This window comes from Sturnus vulgaris, chromosome 4, assembly GCF_052056855.1.
Source record: "Sturnus vulgaris isolate bStuVul1 chromosome 4, bStuVul1.hap1, whole genome shotgun sequence".
NCBI lineage: Eukaryota > Metazoa > Chordata > Aves > Passeriformes > Sturnidae > Sturnus > Sturnus vulgaris.
Window position 1 is genome coordinate 46,109,953 of NC_142246.1, and position 20,276 is coordinate 46,130,228.

Genomic DNA, 20,276 nt, shown 5'->3' on the forward strand with positions numbered 1-20,276 from the left:
CAAGTTTTCAATTTGATTTTCATTCCAACACAGGGCGGGCAAAATGGTCAGGTGCCAGATTTGGTGTGTTTCCAAGCTGATTCTGCACAGATTAACACTTGATTGGCTGCATACAAAGTCCATGAAAATAATCAAAAGCACAAGAAGCTACTTTCACCAACTGTATTCCACTCATCCTCTAGCTCAGCAGTTGAGCCTGCAACACATTCTAACCATGCTAGCACGAACAGTAGGTCAGTCAGGGCAGTGTGAGATGACTCTCACCTGCTCTCCAGATGGGCCACCTTGATTTGCCATGCTGTGCTGTAGATGAGCTGGAGAATTCTCAGAAAACATGCATTTTGAGTGAGGAGAAAGGCTGAAATATCAGAAGGATTACTGATGCATGAAAGGCAGATCAAATCAGAAGCAAGCTCAGAACTAGTGCCATTCTCTCCACACCCTCGGTTGAAGCTCAAACTGCCCTATAAATCTGCACACGATGTAGCCATGCTGCCCAAAATACCAAGAAGCAACCCAGAAGCCTGTGGCACTCACCTCTGAGTACCACTGAGAGGTCACCAAGAAGCTCTTCTCTCTGGGAGATCCACTGTCCCAAACACCACAACACACTGTGCAGCATCTCAGCATAGACTTGAGGCTTTATCTCCTGAATTAAGAAAGAAAGGAGTCATAGGCAAGTCAGAACAAACAAGTCCAGCAAGTCTCAATGACAGAGGCTTACCCAGCAGCATGATTCCTCCCCTAAAACAATAACAATACACTTCTTTCATCACACCTTTCATCCAGGAATCCCAAAGCCTTTTCAGAGCATTAGCTACACCCTGCAACACCCCAAATAAGAAGAGCCATGAAAATTTTGCAAGGACACAGATTTTATTTCCTTCTTTGGTATAATTAAGAACAAATCAGAAATTGTGGGAAGGACCAATGAAGAAAATGTACATGTTCAAGAGAAAATATTGACTCCTAGGCCAGGCATGGAGCTGACAAACTGATGCAGAATCAATGGTATGTGCCTCTTAACTCCCCTGAACTTCCTTGAAACTGGTCATTTGGCCAGAAAATAATTTTCCTTCATATCAACAGCTAAATTTAATTTTTTCATTCTTCTTTAACTCCTTAGATGATAATTTTAATTGTGATCACCTAGCTACATACACATTTCTGTCCTGGAAAAATTCTTCTACGTCATAAACATTTGTGATTTAAGTATTTTCAGGTTGTCTAAATAAAAAGTTCTACTTGTGCTAGTGACAGCAACTTAGCTGGCAAACAATCAATACAAGCTCAAACTCTAACCTAAAGTAGCATTTCTGAGCCTTCAATTTTAAGTTTTGTCAGTACCACTAAACTTACTAGAAGATGTATGTGACCACATAGCGTGACACACAGGTTTGTTTCAGAAGGATGATAAAGAAGACAGACCTCTCAACAAGATAAAAGTGGCACACGTTTTCTTTGCTTTACTGCAATAAACTTTCTAACCTCTAGGGACTCTTCCTCCACCTAATGACCTCTGTTTGACCCCTCTGCTGCTCAGGGATCACCAGCTTAGTAACACGCTGATGCAAATACACCTTACATGGCTGGAGCTCTTCTTTCCACCTAACATCAAGTCCATAGCCAAGTAACAGGAAGACTGCCTTTTTGGAGAATGCCAGTTTCTTTTGAATGAAGAATAAGCTAAAGATAAGCTGCAGCTTCTTGAAATTTGGATTCAATGTCTCAGCATAATTTGTTACAAAAGATGACAAATACAGTTGTTAATGACACATATAATATAATTGCTTCTCAATTCTTTAACTGGAAGCTGCATTGCCATCCCATATAGGAATATCTGAGTCAGTCCAGATGTGCAAGAGAAATGCAGTCAGAAGCCTAGCTAGAGGGTGACAATTTCCAGGGTAAAGTATCAAGTGTCACATGATTACCTGACCTGTGCATAGGTGATGCAAAGCCATTCATTCCAGGCACTCCATGGTCCTCAGACATAGAGCTCTGCCTTGTGACTTGATTGTGCCACAGGTGGAAGAATGTACAACACAGAGCCCTCATGGCAATCTTTGTATAGTCTCACCTGCAGGCAAAAAAAACGATTTCTGCTTTAAAAAAGAAGTTAAACTGAGGATGCTTTTTAGGGCACTGAAAAGCTCCTCCAGGCCTAATTTGATGGCAGGAAGGCACTAAACTGCAAAATAATGTGATAATCCTGGTCAATGGTTCCCTCTCTGTACAAGGTGTCTGAATTTCTTCTTTTACTGGCAGTAACTCCCTGAAGCAAAAAGCTCATACGAGAAGAAAGGACAGGCAATAGCCACAAGTGGTTCCATTGTCAGGTACCAAATAGGTTTGACTCCTGATTCCAGAGAAAGTCTTCTTATGTGCCTTTTGGTGCTACTCTGAAAAACTTTTTTAAAAGCCTGGAAAAGTTAGGACATGCTGGGAAGGAGGCAGGGATTGTAGGCCATCTGGGTACCACATAAAAGAAAGAAGAAAGATTCTGGAGGCTGAACATAAAATGCCAAAGATCAAGACCCCCACCAGAATCCAGCAGCGAGGAGGCAAAGTTTCAATGACTGGCTATAGCAATAGAGTAAGGAAGTGAAGTTCAGGTTCACCAGCAACTGGGGAGCTCCTAGAGTGGATTAAACCCAACAAAGGATGAAGAAATTCCTGCTTAAAGTGAGAGGGAAACAGGATCTGCACAAGAAGACTATACCGAAGCTTCAAACTGACAAGTAGAAAACAGACTGGTGCACACAGGAAACAATGTATCCTGTTCTAAATCCCGTGGTAGACACTGCAACCTCGAGTAAAGAATGCGATAGAAGTTACACAAAAGTAACATAGCAAAAAAAAAAAAAAAAAAAAAAAAAAAAAATCTGATATGAACAGGATACAGGGACAGAGTGCCAAAACACTGGTTTCCATGTTCCACAGAATTCTCCAAGACATTGATAGCAGACCCAGAATGCTTACCCTAAAAAAAGACTTGGACATTGCATGCATAAAGGAAACATAGTGGCAGGAGGGCAATGGAATGTGGAAATCCCAGGAACTGTCATTTCAATTATGTTAATTACTCTGAAGTAAAATTTGAAAATTTTTACATTGATCACTTAGATAATACTGTATTTCTGGATGTTGTAAATAACTGTTTCAGTAACAGTCAGCTAGGAGATCCACAAAATTGGAAGAAACTCTTAATTCAGTCCTGACCAATATAAACAAAGGGTTTATCATCTTTCTGTCTGAACTACATCAGCATCACATTCAGCATTTCTATGGACACCAAAAAACAGATAATTACTGACATACTGAATTTCAAAGATAGACATTATGTAAAATTATAAAAATGCCCTAAAAGAGAAACCTTGAAGTGCATGTTCTCTGGAGGCAGAGAGACTATTTCAAGGCATCATGTTAGTCTCAGAGTAAATGCACCTTGCCTGGCAAAGGAAAAAAAACAAAACAAACAAACAAAAAAAAAAAAAAAAAAAAAAAGCCTTGAGGAAGACTAAAGCTAAGCATAATGGTATCTAAAAAACAACAAACCCGCTTGCAACAAGTTAATAAAATAAACAAATGATAATGCTTTATCTTAAGCCAGCTCACTATCTCATAGGAATCTCTGCTATATTCATAAATGGTCTGTAAAAAAATACTGACACGATAATCATACAAAAACTGTCTAGTTATCACAGTACAGCTGCAGAAACTGACAATAATATTGAGATACTATGTAATAAAACAACAGATGAACTTTGGAACTAAAAAGATAAAGTGCCACACTTTAAAAAAGGCCAGTCCTAACCCTACTCCCTAGGTGTCAGGAGTTGAGCTATTATTCTTTACAGAAATAAGACTGAGGCAGTCTCCTATGAGAATATCATCTCAGGAGCAGTTTAAAAAAATATTAAAAAATAAAAAGAATGCTAGAAACTAATTGCAAAGAGAACAGAAAAGCAAAAGGAAACAAAGTTATAGCACAATATTAATCCACATTATACCTGCATCCTGAATATTGCATTAAATTCTGGTCCATTTGCCCATCTCAAAGCTTATACAGAAGAACAGTAAAAGAAAGCAGAACAGCTGATTAAAGGAACAAAGCAGCTTCTATGTATGGGATGACCTAGTAGACAGGTCTGTACAGCCTGACAAAGGTATAGAAAGGGACAGGGGTCTAGAGAGTATCATGTGGAGTAGTGAAAGTGAAGAGCAAATCACAGTTTCTCCTCATATAATAACTAGGGGACTTCAAACAAGAGTGGCTGATTTAAAATAAGCACAAGAAAATATTGACATATAAAAAAGAGGTCAGGTATCTTTGCTTCAATGTATGTAAAATATCAAATATTTTGCACATTCAAGTGGAATAACCAGTTTTCTGGAAGAAAATGCCACATGCAGCTCTTAACATGATGATTCAGCTTTGCAATCCAAGAATTTCCTGACTCAAGATCACTGGAAGTTTAAAAAACACTCTCATAATCTGACTGCTATATCTCATATTCTCCACTGATTACTCCACAAGGATCTAGTTAATTTAGCTGCCAGGCATGCCTTCATAACAATAACAAAGTACTATTAATCCTTTGATAGAACAACCTATACCTTGGCATTGATGTTTTCCCCATCTGTATTCTGAACAAAATGTGGTCTGACCCGCCTACCTTGACCAGCAGCCATAGGAAGGACATACTGGGGTCTTTCCTCTTAGACAGCTGGGGAACCATGGCACACCTCTCATCAGAATAATTCAATTGGAAGGGTCCTACGAGGATCATTTAGCCTGACTGCCAAGAAGCTATAGGCACTATGTTCTCAGCAGCTGACAGTGCATTAGGCTCCAGGTACAGACAGGTTTGTGCTCTGCAGCAACAGGCATTCCTGGCTACAGATTTCCCTCTCTGCATGGTCTGCACTTAGTGACACATCAGACTCCAGAAAGGGGCTGTGGGCTCCTAGTTTAGCTGGACAGAGCTTCTATCTGAGAGAGCTTAAAGCAAAACAACTCATGTCTTGCACATGACCAAAATTTGCCACTCTTTTTTGAAATTAACTTCAGACATACAGTATTATTTTCTTAGATCCTCCCAAAATTTGGCAGGTGAGGTATGGTATACAACAGGCACTAACCGGAAGTCAAGGCAGAAAGTTACTTTTTCTTTCACATGGGGACACTGAGATGACATTAATGTGTCCATGATTGATGAGCCAACCATGTTTTTCATCTTTTCTCCTCCAAAGCTGTCCAGTTACCAAGACACCTGCCACAGAAATAAAATCCGCTTTATTCATAAGAATTCTAAGTTAACATTAGAATTGAAAACTCCTGAAAAAATATTTGCATTTACAGAGGCTCCTGCCTGACAAATTCCTTTCCGTTCAAGAAAAAGTCAACACAATTACAAGTCTTGAGGCACACATGTGACCACACCTCTGTAGCCACAAGTTTAGAGAGTTCAGTCCTCAGTACAGAACACTGCAACTGTATCACAGTTGTGGTCTACAGTCACAGCTGGGAAAGAAAGAAAGGCTGCTTACGGAATAGGAAAATTGGAATGGAAAAGGTAAGATCTGTACAATTAATGTCACAAAAAAGTTTGCAACACAGCTCTCTTGCTACCCATTACAAATGCAAGTCCAAATTCAGTTTATTCACAGCTTATACTTTTCCTCGCGGTTGCACACAAATATCTTAGTTGCACAAGAGCATATTAGCAATATTTGAAATATTAAGCAAAAAATATGTTTTTAAATAATTATTTTAAAGTATTCAAGAAAGGCGTATTCAAACTTCTGTGTGAGGAAAAAAGAAGAGTATGCACCCAACACACTTTACAACTTGGCTTGTCCCTTAGTTTGAGTGTACTTCCACAAAAGGGAATATCCTTTATCAGGTCCACACAAACAAGAACTACAAAACCTTGCCTTTCTCATTTTATTGAGGGAATAGCATTCATTAGGAAACTTCAGGAAACAAAAGAATTTTCAATACATAAGGACCTTCACCCACATTTAGTTTTTTCACTTGATCACACCAGGGGAGCTGAGGTTGTTTTCAGGTTGTGATTGATTACTAAGGCCAGAGGACATGCTGCCAAGTTTATTTTATTAATAGTCTACTTAATTCAAGTCAAAATATGCTTGGAACCTGAAGTCTTCAATCCAGCTTGGGAATATGCTCTTCTGAATCTTGGTCTACCAAGATATGTCCAAACCAGATCATCTTGCTGATGTCAGGTCCCTCTGAACATGAGAATCTAAGTAGCCCTCAAGCACAGTAACTGCAGGAACTGAAGCTGGAAGAAATTTAACACAAAGCTAGACTTTAAAGAAAAATTTAGTGATGTCTAAGCAGGAACACCCTATGGTAGCAAGGCATATATGTCACTTAACTCTGCTTAGTTTGTTACAGAGAAAGAAGGAAATCCACGAAGGGGCAGACATGTGACTGATTCCAGAGCAAGTTCACAGCTTTATCATAAGTCCCAAAGTTTCCTACAGAGCTTACACAGAACTTAAGAGTTTCCCCATAAAGAGCTCCCCATCCTGTCTCATACACAAATGCTCTGATACATTTAGTGTCACCTAAATAATCCCACATCCTATGACTTCATTCTCTATCCTTGCATAAAAGATACAGTAATCAAGCCATAAGCAAACAAAGTAAGTGCTGTCTCAGCCTTTGAAAAGGCATTTGGTAACTTCCTCCTTTTAGAACACTGCTTTGACTTGTCCCTAACAAAACACTGAAAGGATAGGTTGCTTTGCTAGAAACTGTATCAGCACAAGCTACAGAATAGCCAGGATTCTGCTCAGCAGCAACCAGTGCAAACAGCTTGTGTACAAGCAGGGTAATACTTAGAGCAGAGCTTACAGCACAACCAAACTTAAATCTTCAGCTGTCCATTTTTACTGCTGTAGTAGCTCAACTTAATTGAACTCATATGTACATACAGATGGAGAGAGATCCAAAGCCAGTGGGTACAGAAGTAATTCTTCATGTCTGTGAACCTTCACCTTTTTTCCATTTTGTTTTGCATCCTTTGTGCCCTTAAAAGCAAACCATACAGTTTCACCTAAGGCTCTGAGGCAAGCAGCATTTTATCAGTCTCTCACTTAAGACAATCCTAAAAAACTCTTCTCCTTATTAATTACTGTGTAGAAATTTTTCTGTTTGGAGCCTCCTGCTGCCTTGTCAATCTCTTCCCTAATTGAGAAATTAACATTATTCAGAACTGCCCTGACTTGCAGAATGCTGAAGAATTGTCTTAAACACTAATCCATTAACAAGATCCTGCTCTACTAATGTGTCACAAGAATTGCTTCAGCAACCCTTTTGACTCCTCCCCATCACGTTTGCCAGGACAGCTCACATTTTGTTCCGTAAATGCTGTTGAGATGTGGACATGCCCACAACCCATACCATTGCCATAGTATTTAACCTCTCCTTGGGCAGTCCTTGAAACACAGAGAAGCAAGAACAATCAGCCACTGCTGTAATGAAGTGTCTGGGTAGGACTTGGTACAAGAATAGAAACTGATAGGCTGGTGCAGGTCTGTGGATGACTCAAATTATCTTCAGTGCATTACCCAGTACAGAGCTGTGCTAATACCCACTAGCTAAAGATTTCTTCCCATTAATTCAGGGATGACTACTCACATACAGGCAGTAACACATGCTTGGAGACTAAGTTGCAAGTCTAGTTAAAGGTAAAAATAAAAAAGGGAGAGGAACAGGGCAATTAACAAAAACAGGACTCCTTAGAATTTGATTTTGGATTTCCATACATCTCTAAGGGGTGAAAGAGGACTCTGAAGAGCAAAGCAATTTGGCATTTGTGTGTTCTGTTTAGCATAATTGTTTTTAAAAGCTAGTATTAAGAAGAAGAGATATTTAATTAACTTATTCCTATTGTGAACAATGAAATTAACAACCTGTTCATGAAAGGACAAAAATATTTTCTGGTTCTCATCAGTCTGTATGAAGAAGACACAAGGAAATAAAAGTGCATACGATCTAGAGCACAGCTCTAGTTTTTAAATCAGGAAAGGGAAAGTAGTGGTGAAGATCCTCATCAGTAAGATGAGAATCAAAAATACTGGAACTTAAACCCTGAAGCACCTCCCTATGTAGGCTGAGGCTAAACGTGGGGGGAAATTCAGAAATTTATATTATTCTCATCCATCTAGAAAGGACCAAGGAAGATTAAAGGCTAGAGCAATGAATAAAGAAATACAATGTTAGAACTCCTGGACAGCAAAAGAGAACAGCTCTTCAGTACTAACCCAGTAGTAACCCAGTGGGTCCTGTAGTCTCATGGATTCAGAAACCTTCATACCACATTGAAGGCCATGTCACAGTCCCACTGCAGAGATACCAGACTTAGGGAATATGAAGCAAGACACCATATAAATAACCACCAACACATGAGGGACACAATCCACGACCTGTTGCATTTCATTGCTCCAGTCCATGCTGTGCAGAGGTGCATAGATCATTCTGAGCAAGAACAGTGCTGCCCTGGCTGCATAGAGCTGCCTGTGCCTCCAGCTCCAATACTCTGAGAAGGTTTATTCTGGCAGACTGACCCAAATTCCTTCCCACTCTCAAAGTGTCCCAGCAGCAAAGACTAGCAGCAATCACAGATTACTTCTTTAGTAAGCCTGAAGCTTCATCATCTGCAAGAAACATGCTTTGAGTACCCTGTAACAGTACCAAAGAGAGTGAACACAGTGGTAGGAGAATCTACAACCAGCAACTTTCTGCTGCAAACACCGAGCATCTTTTCTTCAGGATTTTTACTAGCTGGAACACAGCATTATTCAGGATTACTTTTTTCCCCCATTCTTTTAGATTTAAGAGGGCAGCCTCCACCCTGGTGCCAGTAGTGCACATATTTACACTAAAGCAGGAGACATACATCTGGAATGCTTAGCTGTAACAGGGCTGCAATAAAAACACAGAACATCTTTGTACTGAGCACATCATCATCTCACATGACCACATGTGATCTCCCTGCAGCCAGGCAGGGTTCTCAGGATGTTTTATCCTTCCTGCGTGCTGAAACTGGGTGGGTCAGGCCTTGGTTTGGGTTGCTAGAAAAAGAGAATGCTGGTGCAGATAGCTGGGCTCACAAAGCTTTTGGGTGGGGACATGGAATCAAACAGTGCTGGTGACAGCTGTGTTTTTCAGGCTGTGTCTGTGTACTACAAATACACTGTACCTTCCTTATTTGAGGAGAAATGAGGCTCTTGGACCTAAGTGGAAGAAGCCTCCATCTCACCCAATCACCTCTGCTATGCAGATGCTGCCAGGCAGCATCTGCTCAGGGGGCCAGGGCAGCATGCTCCAGCACACAGCAACTACAAGGGGAGAAGTTTAGACAGTGATAAGCCAGCTCCTGCTCTGTTCCTGCACAGGGACAAGTCAGCAAGATGGAGGAAAGTATCTCACTGGTACTTCTGAATGGTAGCTCATCCTTAAGTAGTCAGCACCATCTTGACTAAACCTTTTTTCTCCACATTGTCTGGACTTGAGTGAAAGAAGCAAAGGAAAAGTACCATTTGGAAGGGAACAGAAATGGATACATGATGTTTAGCGAAAACTGACTGCATGGTTTGTAATCAGGTAAACTATCTGTCACCATACAGCTGATAGCTTGAAACCATAGGGCAGGAAGAAACCACTCCATATATGAAATATCTTTGCTCATCCAGCAGGTTTCATTGCTGAGACAACAGAGAGTGCTCTGAACTTTGCCAGACTAACTATGGTATTGCTCAGGTGAGGTAAACATGCACGAAGGGTGACTTTTCATCTGTTCATTGCCTTTCTAAAAGAGTGTCTTCCCTGTAGGACAGCACACAGAGCAAGGCAATTATGCTGTGAGGTGAGCTCAGGCCAGCACATGGCCTCCCAGTCAGCTGATCAATAGCAAGAGATGTAAAGTCCTCTCCGTTTTTACACTCAGAGTTTCATGGTGAACATAAAGGATTTGTCAGGGCCAGTGCATAATATTAATTAAAAATTGGTCTTGCAACCAATGCTAGAAAAAATGCTTTGTATGAACAAGTGTTGCAAGACACCGTTCTAGCCAAGAGCTTTCATGACTGTATGACTTAGTAACTAATATTAGCTAAGCTGCTAATAAATAACAGGAAATCTTTTTCCTTCCACACCGTAAAGACAGCAATTATTGTTACAACTTGAAGCCATGCAAATGCCCTCTGTGTTTGATCCAAAGCTCATTCAACATGGCTGTTAGTACTAGCAGAATGCAAAAGTCTAGAAATCTGCAAAATTTTTTATTTGGGAAGACAGTCTTACTCACACTGATGTGGTCCAGAAAACAACGCTTTGCAATGATAGTGACTCCACAAGAGCTTGGCAATTGACTTTGCACGGACTAGCACTCATCCACTGTAAACAGTATTTTAGTTCAAATGCTCCTGAAATTTCCCAGGCCAAGCCTTTGTAAAGTGCTTGGCAACCCTAAATCTTATGCTGGAGATGATGAGCATGTATTCAAGATGTTCAGCCATCCATGACATTCCCAAGAGTCAGGAAAACCTGGGCTGTCAAGAAAGAAAAGACTTAACAAAAACAATTACAACTTTTCAAAGTTGTTATCCTTTACAAAGATATCTGTAACTGAAGCTGGTTTTGCCACCAGCAAGGCCAGAATCAGTGCTGATACATTTTAAAAGGAGAACAAACTTCCAACATGTCAAGCTGCAGAGGGAGGGAGAAGCTCTCTTACTGTTAGCTGTGCTTCAAACACTGAAACACTTGTGGGCAAAATTACTATCAGTTCCCGTCCCCTTAGCCTAGCAGACAGGTGCTGCTGGACTGGCTCTCCTGCCTCTTTCTTCAAGACCAAAGGAGCTAACAGCAGGCAGCTCTGTGTCTGTGCTGACATCTCTGTCACACACAGGCTCCAACTGCTGCTCAGGAAAGGTGAGGGTCTGGCCAAGTCCTATGTGCCAGACCCAGGAGGACATTTCATATACTCCAAGGTGTCTCAGGCAGTGTTAGAAGCCAATATGATGACAACTGAATCAAACCCTAGGGGGACACTGCTCTTTCCAGGGCCAGAAATCTCCATTACACTGGCAGTATAATGCACTTCAAGTATTCTCTCTGCAAGTTCAGCACTGATGGAGAAAAGTCAATTCCCAGACATGACCAGGTCAGAAAGCGTTGTTTATACCGTATGTAATCCAGAATTCTTACACTGAGAATAACCTGTGGAAGACACTGCTAAAATCATTCAGACTTAATTTTTCACCAAAAACTTGCTTGTTTTGCATGAAAAATTTGCAAACCAAAGCTTGTACCTGGTAGGCAGCTAAGTAGACATTTCTAATTATCCAGCTCCAAGGATTTTTGAAAGAAACAGCAAGCTCTACATCTTTGAGAGTCTTGTGTTTGAAGACACAAGCTTGCCTTCCAAAGCCACATACTTAACCCGCTATGCTGGCAGTTAGGATCACAAGGCACAAGTTTTGTGAAGTGGTCCTGCAAGGAGCTGAGGCTGAGGAGAGATGCCTGCTATGAGCCAAGTCACTCCACATTAACTAGTGATCAATTACCTGCTGAACTGCATTTACTAAGTCAGCTGCCAACTGAAGGGTGACCCGAACTTACTTCCATCTCATTTATAACATGCTAAGCTAATATAATGTTGCTTTGTGCTGTGATGGGATAAAAACAACCATGCAGTCAGCATGACTCAGCTGCGTTGTACCAAGCTGAACAAAAGCAATCCAAAGGTCACCCCTTTTTCCGGCGTCCCTGTCCATCCTTCCTGGAGCACTGGGGTGTGGCATCTTCACGGCATTATTTGTAGTTAACTATTATCCCCTTCCCCTATCCTGACAGAAAATACGTCAGAAAAAAAATTAGAAAAGAACATAAGAAACTTGTTAACCATGAATCCTTTCCCCCCTTCTGCCTCCCCATCATGTCCTGTATCATTGTGGTCATCCTCACAAATAGCCCCAGGACTAGTTTATTTAATTTGTATGTAACCTCTCCTAACTGATATTTGAAAGAGGTGGAGCTGCTGCTGTAACAGCAAGAAGCAGTCTGTCACTAGCCACAAGATGCAAGATAAAAACCTAACAAGCAAAATTCTCCCACATACTCTACCCAGGCCAGACAAAAAATCTAAATACAATCAGTTTGAAGAAATCTAAGCTTGTGTTACTCTGCTCCAAGTGTAATGTTTGCCAATAACATGGAAAACATAATTGTGTGAGGAGTGAAGACTCATTTGTATAATTTAAGCTACTAGGTCTTCATTAGACATTCCTAACTGTTAAGTAAAACAGCTTGCTCTGTTCTAACCATTATTCATGACTGGAATCGCATATGCTGCACTTCTCTGTATTTCAGATTAAGGTCTCCATCTTTCCATCTTGAAAATGAGTCTTTCTTTGACCTTCCCCCTACCTCCACTTCTGATGACAACTTCACTGTTTTCCTCTGTAGACTGCAGATTTTAAAATGACAGGTTGTTTATGAGCTACATTCAGTTGCACTTGTGGGATGGAAAGGACAAACTCCTACCACCTGAACAAACACCTAAGGCAGGGGTTAAGAAAAAGTCTGCTGAAAGTGAAATGGTGTATTAAAATATGAAAGATGCTTCACTAGGACCTAAATTCTGACCACCTAAAACTTTAACCAACTCCTATATGGAAAAGAAAACCAGAATCAGTTCGCTGCTTGCAATGGCATATTACTAAGGCATGATAATATATTATCCCTGTACATATTTAATAAAAAGGGGTGGTTACTTCTCTTCAGTTCTTCATTTTCTTTCAAGAAAGAGAAGCCAAACAATGAAAATCCACCATGAACAAGTAGCCACTTGGCTCCGGTGCTTATTATTAGAACATATAGTCCCAATAGCTGAATTGGTCTCTGACTGGAAGTGGATCTGGGTGCCAGTCTCTTCACAGGACTCCTGTGTACTAGTACTGAACACCTGGAACAGGGAGATGATCTATCTGGAGTGTAGAGTTTTATACTGCAGATAGCTAGGCAATTCATATTCAGATACATCTTACCAATAAACCAAGGCTTTTAAAGCTGTTGGTTTTTAGACACAACTAATTGGTGCTCCACTAACATGCCCGAGTATCACTCTCTGTCTACTTATAACTGCCATACTGAGTTTAGCTGGTCAGACTTCTTCCAGAATGCAGTTCATCCAATTTAATGCTACCCGCAGGATGTCTGCCACACATCTGGTTCTCTAAGTGACAGCAATGTGAACGTGTTCAACCTATTCTTAGTGACTCCCATCAGGTCTTGACAATTAAATGGATTAAACACCTATAAGAAATATGAAGGCTGTTTCAGGTCACCATACTGGAAGCCTGGGCCAAGTTCATCCTCTTATGACAAAAAATGCTTTAGAAACAAGGGGGGAAAAGAGAAAACACAGAGCAGAGGAAGGGAGTCTATTAAGATGCCCTTCAAAAAGCTGTTGATATCTCCAAAGACAGATGACAAAATAGCAAACTCTGTTTCTAAAATGCCAACATAACAAAGAATCGTGGAAAGATTCAATGAACAGTTTGGTCAAGACAAACTGGCTGATAAATCCTCTTTCAGCATGTTAGGTAGAAGGTCCTTAGGACCAACAGCCTACCAGACACTTAAAGGAGTACCAACAGATGATGCATTCAAAACAAAAAGTTAAGGGAATTCTTCACGCCAGCTTGGTGAGATCTGTACTCTGGAGTCCTTCTTTAGAAGTAGTTTATCTTCTGTGTTCAGCAGAACAGAATTTATTAATTCTTTTATTAGCATTTGCTAAGGTCAGGTAATTTCAACCAAACATTCAAAAATAACTCCTAAGGAGTAGAGCGTGAGGAAGAGGAGAACAGAAGCTCCCCATCCTGAAGACATGTGACAGCAGTTCTGACACTAAAACTTGAGTTGGTTCTCAAGATGCTACTTCCCCACACAAAAGGTAGCTAACAAATCACAGACCATCAGCATATGACAATAAACACAAAAGCAGAAATTGGACAGGCATCAAAATTTCTGTCACGTTCTTAGCTAAGCATCAAGAGGGAATGAATGAATGAATGGACAAATCCAAGGCCTGAAAAGCTTAGCAGTTTGCCTAGCAAGGTGAGAAGCAACCAAACATGCGCCCAAAACAGCAAGGGACCATGGAATATGATAGTTTTAATCACTGTATTTTCTGATATCTCTGCCAACACTTCTAAGCACCTATACCCAGAACAAGCCTCAGCCTTTCTCAAACAAAAACGGGAAGTATCTCTCTCTAATTTTCACTTCTTAAGATAGCATGACACACAGGCAGAGATATCACATGAGAGAGGAGACATGACTTAACCACCTGCAGAGCCAGGTTTAAGTTCCAGCACTTGTAAAATTATTAAACAATGCAAATGCTACAGGCATTTAGTGAAATTAAAAGCAATAAATTTACAGTGGGTTTTTACACATTATCCAATTACTACCTTGCTGCAAGATATGAATGTGACAAACAGCTGTGTAATATTTATGAAAAGCATAAAGCAGTTGACTATCCAGCTTCAAATAACAGGGCAGTTCTAGGCTGACATCACTGTTACTCGTACATAACGGGAGGGAATTTGTCTCCAGCTGCGGCAACGCTGCAGAAGTCCTCACTTAGCATCTATCAAAGCAATCAGCAAATGGGTCATAAAAACAAGGATCTCCCAAGGACATAACCTTCTGCACTACTGACATTGGCCTCTCAGACATAACCTACTGCATTAATTAAACCAGGATCACTGTGAGGTACAATTGTTCTGGCCCAACTTGCACTTAGAGGACTACATTACAAAGCTGTGGAGTAAAAGGGAAAGGACATGCAATAAACACATCCTTACAGTATCTTCCACAGCAGATGACCTGATCATCAGACTATATCACTTCTAGTATTTCCATTTCTCTTTTCAACTACAAGTGAAATAGCAGATCTGATTTTCGATCTGCATCAGACTGGTATCAGACCCAAAAAAACCCCCAAAGCCTGGCTTCTTATAGAAAAAGTCTTTTGCCACCACATTTCCTCTGGATTTACCCTCAATAGTTTGATGCCACCATATGAAAGGGAGATGATATTTGCACCTGCACTGATGAAGGGCTGGTGTTTGAAGTCAGGGCTCCTAGATAACAAGTGAACTCTTAGAGGTGAGGTGATCAATGACACTACCAACAACACTAACCAAAAGCCAGTCAGACAAAGATCCGTACAAACCCAAGTTACTTGGTCTTGCTGCAACAGTAGGTATCTTGAGAATGTGGCAAAAAAGCTGACTTTGGCTCTGTGAGCAATGCTGGCAATCCAGACAGGCAGACAGTGGGAGCTAGGACAGGCATGGAGTTATTGCTTAATGGCTAAAGCTTCTGATCCTAGTATGCAGCAAAAAGCCCCTAGACTGTCAATCTGCTAATAGTGCCTCATTTCTCACTCAGAAGAAAGCCACATCCTACTTTCCCATGCAATAGCAGATGGAAAAGCCATCACAGTGTAACATTCCTTGCCAGCAGGTAGTCAAAAAGGCAGTGTCTGTGCAGCCCAGGCCAGCTGGGGCTGCCAAGCAGCCCTCCTGCACACAGCCATCTGTAGTAGCTCTCACCTGCTAGGTTGACCTCCCTAGCTGCAGCTGTCAAGATATCTCTGGAGTGGCAATCTCTGCATAAATTTTAAAAACTTTTCAACTTAAAAAGGAAAATTTTAATACAAGCTAAAATTGACTTTTTAAGCAGGAAAAGCAAAGTGCCTATGCAAAATTAAAAAAAAAAAAAACAAAACAGAAATCCAAAACATGTATAGGCAGGTTTCTCCTAAGAGACTTGTCCTATTTGGCAGGTTTGATTATGGTCACTCTGGTGAGTTTCTGGATTGCAGCAAAGACTATACAATCCTTCCAAGAAAGTTGTTCTTTCTGTGACAAGGGGCATGGTTGGTCACCTGCTCCCCAACTCCATAGCATCCCCCCATCAGGTGCAGGGTCCCAGGGCTCTGGCATCCCTTTTGCCACTTACCAGTCAAGCAGAGATGACATCCTAGACATTAGGCTTTATGACCTTGTAGTGTTCCCTTCTTTCTTTTGAGAAAGCCAGACTTCATGTTGTTTGGGTTGCCTTGATACTGCCTATATTTTTTCCATACACAATCTAACTTCATCCATTTATGAGTTTTTAATTGACTGGCCAAATTAAACCACCTGGATATGAGGTGATCTGCTTCCTAACACAGGAACTGGAACCTGTCCCTTTCACAAACAATCCCATAAGCACTGTAAGATGGCTGTGCCACAAAATAGGGCCCACACACTCCCACAGCAAAAGGGCAGCTAAGAACCAAGGGGTCCACAAAATCTAGGAAAGTCTTTTCCAAAGAGAGACAGCTGTCATACAGCCTTCCAAGATGAGGAGGCAACAACGATAAGGAACCAAATCTGAAGGTTCCTGGCTTCCTCAGTGTCACAGCAACCTTGTCAGACCTAAGACTAGAAGATGTTTACTGAGGTTGAACAAAATATCCTGTGGCTACATCTAAAAATTATAGCCATGACAAGCAGAATAAATGGAATTGATTAATTTGAAGTAACTCAGAAACTGAAATTTTAAAATTATTTTACCCTATAGAATAGTTTGAAAGAAAGTCAGTTTAAGCTTGTTTTTTTTAAAAAACATAGAAGCTTCAAAACTGTAATCTAGCATTGTCAGAATTATGTTTAAGGGGGGGAAAACCCTCAGACCACTAAACATTTTGTTCCCAGAGCAAAGTTATTTTTGTTCCCAAAGAAAAGTAAATTTTTGGCTGTTCTTTGTATTGTCAAGTTCTTATCTAATACATCCACATTTGAATCAACTATAATACCCAAGGAAGCCATAATTAAGATCATTAACCTATCATACACACATAATTATGATTTCTACTTCAATACTTGGAAGAATTACTAACATGTTGCTACATGATACAATTTTAAAGCAGCAGTGAATAGGTTATAAAATAAAACAGGAGGCAATTAAAACTGTTCAACTGATTGCAGAGACTACTACCACAGGAGAGTATAGTTGGTGTGGTTGGGATGAATTCTCTACACAGCAGCCCATATGGTACTGTGTTTTGGATTTGTAATCAAAATAGTATTGCTAACACACCAATATTTCAGCTATTGCTGAATAGTGCTTGCACAGCAACAAGACCTTCTCTGTTTCCCACTCTACTTTTCCACTCCCTGCCAGCAAGTAGGCTAAAAGGTAGGCAGAAGATTGTGAGGGGTATAGCTAGGATAGCTGACCCAAACTGATTAAAGGGATACCTCATCACATGACATAATGTTTGGTAAAAAACTCTGGAGGTAATATTTTCCAAAGCAATTGCTGCTTAGAGACTGGCTGGGCATCCCACTTCTTGTGGAAAGTGGTGAGTTACTGCCATTGTGTCACTTGATGTCCACACATACACACTGTCCTTCATTTAAACTGTCTTCATTGTGACCCAAAAGTTTTGCTTTTTGTTTTTCATTTGCTCTTCTGATTGTCTCCCTCATCTTGCTGGATGGACCTGAGCCATCAGCTGATTACTAATTGCTAGCCAGGGTCAGGTCCCTTCAGAATCCCAAAAGACAGAGTTACTCCTTAGAAACCAAGGAACGAGGAGTCATGCAGGTCAGATTAAAGAAAATTTAGGACAACTTGGGGTTTTGGGAAGAAAAAACTACAGATGAATTGAAAATTTTTTGTAATAGCTAGGGATTTCAGGAGAAGAAAACAACAAATAAGCAAACAAAAAACAAACCAAAAAAACAACAAACAAACAAAAAGCCAAAAAAAATGCAGGTTCTCCAATACATCAGAAGCCAGCTGGTTGAACAGGTTCTAAACTACCAGGACAAAGATAAGGCAGACAAAGTCAGCAGAGTGACACTATGTATTTCTGCACCTGCTTTCACTTTAAGAGATGAGGAACGGAAAATCTTCAGCATTGTGTTAACTCTTTTCAGAAAAATGCAAAGTACTTCTGAGGGCAAAAAAAAAAGATACAAAAGTCAAAGTACAAAACCCTACAGATAAGCTCAAAATGAAACATTAAATCCTATGTCAGAAAAAAGCAAATGAGTGAGCCAACGGTGCTGACAAATTCAAAACCACCCCGCAGATTAAATTAGACCCACATATTATGATTCACCTGAATAATTGCCGAGCAAGCTGTGTCTGAAAAAACCTCTCAGCATTGAAGAATTTCTACACCTGGGTCAGAGAAGGTAAGCTGTACTCAGTTGCCTTGCTTTGCAGCAGAATTTGCCAGTACCTTGCCAGAGAAAGCGAGGTGGCAGAGGAGGAGCAGAAAGGAGACAGAAAAAATAAAAGTTCAGAATGCAGTTGTAATGAGGTGCAGAAGCAGATGAGTCCAATAACAGATAGAGAGCCAATGTTGAAAAGAAAAGGATAAACCACATTCCATATGTAGCAACACAGAGCTGTATGGAGACATTTGGTGAGTAGATGCTACCAGAAAAACATCTGAAAGGTCAAGTTAAGTTCGTAAGCTTTTCTGGACTGAACAACTGTTGCCGTCATCTCAAATCTATTGCATTTCATTACCTGCTCCTACAATAACTCCTCTCTGAGGCAAACCTGTGAAGGCACCAGAGTTGCCTAAGGCCCCTCCTGATACCTCTGGCATATGTGCTGTCTCCCTGACAATCACCATGTTTCATCAAGACTTATCAAGTGCCATAGGAAGCCTTGCCAAGCAAATGGCACCTCAGCTTCCAGCAGCAGGACTCAGTCACTAAGGGTTAGCTCACATACATTATCCAGCTAAAGCACTGTACCACAACACACACTCTTCAAGGAGAAGGGTCATATTGTACCCTAATTTTAAATGGTAGGGGGTTTCTTGGGGGAAGGTGTGGGAAGCATATGCATAACTGGAGGAGACTTTAGAGGCTCCAGATGTGCAGAAGCCCTTTAGGACATAATTTAAAATTTTAGAGGAACATATGTACAGGCTGAGAAGTGCCATCTCAAATAAGAAACACTTCTTCAGTCCAATTCATGGACAATTTCCGGAGAAAGATGTATAATTCTTTGAGCTTCAACTTTTTCAGTGCTACATTGAAACCTACTACATGAGATCAAGGCTTCAAACACATACAATCTTGTCAATACTGATTCTGATCACTGATTCAGAGTTTAATCATTTCCTTCCAATATTTCACCTCTTACCACTTGTCTACTGCAGACAAGACACTTCCTGGTAATTCACTTTCATTTCTTTAACATTTACAGTGAGGCAAAGCACCAAAGTATGAATCCTACTTCTAAAACTTAAAGGCAATAGAATACCCATTCTTATGGTATCTGAGGTCTTAATAATTGTCCAACCTGTTCTTCTAAGCTTCAGTTACAGATATTCTAAAGTTTCTGTAAATAAACAAACAGCCAAGAGCACTTAAACTGTAGTTGATCACTTATAAGTTGGAGGATGAATCAGAAGACCCAGCAATATCCTTTGAGCCCTAGTTTCTATTATAGTTCTACCCGTGATCTATGAAACCCCACAGTTTTGCTATCTGATGCACGATTCTAAGTATCCAGTGAGTGCAACACAGATGAAAAACAATTTGATATACAATCAAACCCATATGGAAAAAAATTCCAAAACTTAAAATAATTGAAACAGGACACAGAATGAGCAAGTCTAAACTCCAATCCTATGAAGCATGAGTATTCCAGCAGCCCCAGAAACAGAAGAGCATTGTAGCTTAAAAATAGGGTGTGATACCAGATAAGAGCAGTGATTCAGCTGGAAGACAATGAGAGTACAAAAGCAAGAGACAAGCCAAAACCTGCATTGTAATGACAACATACAGTCACAGCCTTAACATCTCCTTTGGTGCTAGAATGAGAGGTTAAGAACAGGGCAACCTGTTTCATGAGTACAAATAATAGGAAAAACTATAGCCATCACAGAAGCAAAAGCCATCACAAACACAAATGGCTATTACCAGCTTATCTCCTGACAGTGATGCACACTGCAGCCATCTGCAATCACACAGTAAAGCCACTTTGCAAAGCAACACAGCTTTTGCAATTTGAACCAAGACATTTAGTCACAACCAAGAGCCTGACCATAAAGATTGTAATGCAAAGAGGAACAATATTGGGAGGAAATTAATTTCCTGCCACAGTAGAATGTATAAAATGTATGTCTCAGCCATCCACA

The 20,276-nt window shown here is 40.4% G+C and overlaps 1 protein-coding gene across 1 annotated transcript in view; it reads right to left on the reverse strand.

Annotated features, from left to right (window-relative positions):
* The window catches only part of LOC106862843 (transmembrane protease serine 11E-like), a 45,535-nt gene that overhangs the window by 18,312 nt on the left and 6,947 nt on the right, over window positions 1–20,276 (reverse strand). Inside the window, exons 4-6 of the mRNA XM_088163795.1 lie at window positions 5,146–5,276; window positions 1,940–2,080; window positions 538–649 (exon numbers count right to left, since the gene is read on the reverse strand). Coding sequence (XP_088019921.1) covers window positions 538–630 — 93 coding nt within the window. The 5' untranslated portion in view covers window positions 631–649; window positions 1,940–2,080; window positions 5,146–5,276. The remainder of the gene's footprint in view (window positions 1–537; window positions 650–1,939; window positions 2,081–5,145; window positions 5,277–20,276) is intronic.